The sequence below is a fragment of the Anopheles bellator genome, unplaced genomic scaffold, assembly GCF_943735745.2.
Source record: "Anopheles bellator unplaced genomic scaffold, idAnoBellAS_SP24_06.2 scaffold00998_ctg1, whole genome shotgun sequence".
Lineage (NCBI taxonomy): Eukaryota > Metazoa > Arthropoda > Insecta > Diptera > Culicidae > Anopheles > Anopheles bellator.
In genome coordinates this window covers 1-3,679 of record NW_026685122.1, presented here as the reverse complement: position 1 = coordinate 3,679, position 3,679 = coordinate 1, and the positions used below count along the sequence as shown (strand labels likewise).

Genomic DNA, 3,679 nt, shown 5'->3' with positions numbered 1-3,679 from the left:
CTGCACCTGGCAGTGTACGGGCGCAACCTGACGATCCTGCGACACCTCATCGAGCGGGGCGCCAATCTGCATGCCCAGAACTGCGTCGGAATGGGCATCGGCCACTACGCTATCGACACGGACGATCTGGCGATGGTAAAGTACGTACTCGGGCAGGGCATTAGTCTGGAGACGCGCGATCGGTGGTGCCACTGGACGCTGATCTTTCGGGCGCTGTACATGGGCGCATCGGTGGATATCGTGCGTCACCTGCTGGAGCGCAAATGCCGGTTGAAGGTGAAGGATCGGTTGCGGCTCACGCCGCTCTACTACGCTAACATGCTGGGCCAGGAGGAGATCATTCGATTGCTGCGCCGTCGGTTGAAGATTTAACGGAGAACAAGGCCAGCTTTCAAAGACATTCGCAGACTGATGAGTAACGTACTCCGCAATTATATAAGCCAAGAACTGAAGACGATTCATCGCTTTTCAACAATCCGCTGGAAAGTTTGATGTTCGGCACTACCAGATACCCGAGGGCATTAACAAAAAGTACTTTTTTCAATATTGAAACTATTCGAGAGACTGATTGAGTCCCATATTCTGTCTGTTGCTAACGCGATGGATTGAAGCTAGGATCACTACTAGGGTCCCTACTAGGGTGTGGTTGTAGTTATATAGTTTAGTTTAATACCAAAAGCCAGTTCCAACGACCCAAATGAAATGCCGCTGACGAATTCTTGAACAAACTAATAAAGTGATGAAGGTATAAAAGTTCCATTGGGGGGGGCCTAGATAGAGTAGCAGAAGGCGCTTTCCTACTTCCGGTCAATGGAACGTTCGAAGAAGAAATGTGTTTGAAAGATGGATCGTGTAATTTATTACATGACCATTACGTTACGTTTAAACTATAGCCTTCACAGACCTTTTCTGAACCCCTGGTGGAACCCAACACGATGGACGACTTGTATGTGAAGGATATCCATCTTTATTTACAATTCACAAGATGTTTCGAGTCTACACTCGAGCACGCAGAAACACACTCGAAGCTAAGCGCGTCCGGTAGACTCCGTTTTTGCGTCAGGCCTAACCTACGAACGGTCCTATAACCTCCCAGAATGGATTTCACTGTCAATCGATGTTTTGTTTTGTGCCTGTGTTTGTGTGCATCTGTGTGGGTTGTTTTAAATAAAATTATAAGCCTAAAGTAATCGTACCGCTAATACTGCCTACCGCCCCGATGACGGGAACCGTTCAGTGGCGTTCACCGAACCAGAAGCGCAGGAACGACGGCCAGCAGAGCACCGGCGAGCATCGCCCTGCAGCTGGCGCCACTGGCTGGGACCATCGGAGGCTGCCAGCCGTCATCGTGGCTGTCTCCGTGATGGTCCGGGTGGTGGTGCGGTGATCGTTTGCTACGGGCGTTGCGCCCCTCCTCCGAGCTGTCATCTCGATTGCTCGGCTTCACGATGGACAGCTTGGTCGAGATCGGCTTATCGGCCGCTTGCTGTTGCTGTTCGCCACTACTCGCCATCCCGTCCAGCGGACTGATACCACCCGGTAGCAGTGGATTCGCGTACTCGGAAACCGGGGCCGGAACAGCGGCCACACCACGCGTTCCGTAGATGGCGACCGTGTCCGGCGCAAGGTAGTCCGCTATCGGTGGAACCTCCCCACGGAATGGTCCGAACTGGGGAACCTCACGAACCAGTTGCTCCGTCTTGGAACCGCCAGACGGTGGCAAGGGTTCGGTGTGGGACGATTCGGAAGGACCGTTCAGCAGCGAGACATCGAGCACGGCCTTTCCATCAAAGGACACCACCGATCCATCGGTTCCGATTGGGGGCAGGTAGTATGGGTCCACTCGCTCATTGGCAGCCGCCAGTGTGTCTCGATCATCCACCACGTCGGCCGTTTCGTCTGGCAGGATCTCCACGTTGCGCCGTGTACTCCCGGTGGTACCCGTTCCGGCTGGCTTCACGTGCGCCATTGCCATACTGTCCAGTGGCGACGGTATGAACATCGGCTCGAACGTCTGCTTGACCGGTTCGTCCTGATCGTGAATCATCAGGGCGTCGCTTTCGATCGCCTCATCAATATCATCATCCTGACGCCGCAGGAATCCGTGCGCCCGATTGTCCTCGAACTCGGCATCATAGTCATCCTTCCGGCGGTAGATCGGCTTGAAGCCGCTCTCAACCACCACCGAGCTCGGCATAAATCCATGGTTGGCGGCCAAGCCGTCGTACGATACCTTCTGCTCGGGCACATCGGAGAACGGAATCTTGAAGATCGGCTTGATGTTCGGTTTCAGCGAGTCCTTCACCGGCTTACCGGTGTGCCGTATCGGAAGTGTGATCGGCACCGGTTCGTTCTTCTTCAGGTTCACCGTCATCAGGTGGGGCGGCATGTCGGGCATGGTGAACGGGGGCCCTGCCGGTGAAGATCCCTGAAGCCCGCCGCCATGGCCGATCGGTTTCGGTGGCTTACCGACTAGCATTTCTACCGTCGGCTTCCGATACGGAGCCTTTATCTCGGACGGTTCACCCAGCAGCAGTATCGGAGCAATCGCCTTAATCGGCATTTTTTTCTTGGTGACAAACGGACGCATCAACGGAGCCACCGGCTTCTGGTAGTGGTTCACGATCATCGAGGGCTGCGGAATGACAAAGGGACGCGTTGGGCGACCACCACCCTGCACCGGGCGTCGCTCCATGCCGATCGGTCGGCGTACGGGAAGCTTCACGGGTCGGAACATAGGCCCACTATTCGGGGGGCGCAGATAGACCGGCAGTCCGGAAGACGACAGGATCGGTTTCACCGATCCCGGGTACGGTCCAGGTCCTGGGAATCGGTGACCACCGGGACCCGGTGGTCCCGGTGGACCAGGAGGGCCGTGTGGCCCGTGCACACCATGGACCACCACCACCGTCTGGTTACCGGCGATCGTCTGGTTGGCCTTTAGCTTCTCCTCCAGCTCTTCCGCCGCCCGGATACCGTCCTCGATGATGCGCGTCATTTCCGGGTGCTCCTCCAGATTAATGTCGTACTGGTCCGGTTTCGTGTCCGGGTTCATCTTGTGGTGCTTGATCAAATCCATCTCGTGCTTTTGCAGAAAGTTCTCGTGCTGCTGCAGGAAGTTGTCGGCCGGCAGAACCTTCGACTCGTGCCGGATCGATTCCTCCGCCGAGATACCCTCGCTCGGCTCGGCGTACACCTCGTCAATCTCACTCGGCTGCGCAACGTCGCACGAATCGAGCACGTTAATGCGCCAGCCCAGGTAACGGTGACTGTAGCACTGATAGTACACCGTATCCGGTGTGTCCGCATCCGGCGTCCAGGTGATGATGCCCGGTTCACCACTGTCACACTTTAGCGTTAGACTGCGCTGATAAGCTCCAAACGACGGGTACTCGTCCGCCGGTGGGCCATCCTGATTGGGGGTCCAGTTGCACAGACGACCCACGCCGGTCGGCATCAGCTTCCCGCTGCGACTACGATGGACACCGGCAAAGATGCGTATGTTCTGTGGAAACCCCTCGTGTGAACAAGTTTCCTAAGAATTGTCAGGCGCGATGGCGCGATGGCGCGATGGCGCACTTACCTTGCGATCCTCTTCCGGTTGATGCTCGTATCCGCCAACTGGATCGTCGGTGATGTAGAACGGGTGGTACTTGGCCGGCACGTTCGGATCCAGGCC

At 56.2% G+C, this 3,679-nt stretch overlaps 2 protein-coding genes across 2 annotated transcripts; one reads left to right on the top strand and one right to left on the bottom strand.

The window, feature by feature from the left end:
• Nucleotides 1-3: 3 nt before the first annotated feature.
• Nucleotides 4-694, top strand: LOC131214467 (ankyrin repeat and EF-hand domain-containing protein 1-like; the record flags this gene model as incomplete). Its single annotated transcript, XM_058208837.1, has 1 exon — nt 4-694. A coding segment is annotated over one exon (369 nt), but the record flags the coding sequence as incomplete, so codon positions are not given.
• A 453-nt stretch (nt 695-1,147) lies between these two features.
• On the bottom strand, nt 1,148-3,676 carry LOC131214466 (protein Skeletor, isoforms D/E-like; the record flags this gene model as incomplete). The annotated part of the gene is made up of 2 exons (XM_058208835.1): nt 1,148-3,505; nt 3,584-3,676. Coding segments are annotated over 2 exons (2,355 nt in total), but the record flags the coding sequence as incomplete, so codon positions are not given.
• Between the last annotated feature and the right edge of the window lie 3 nt (nt 3,677-3,679).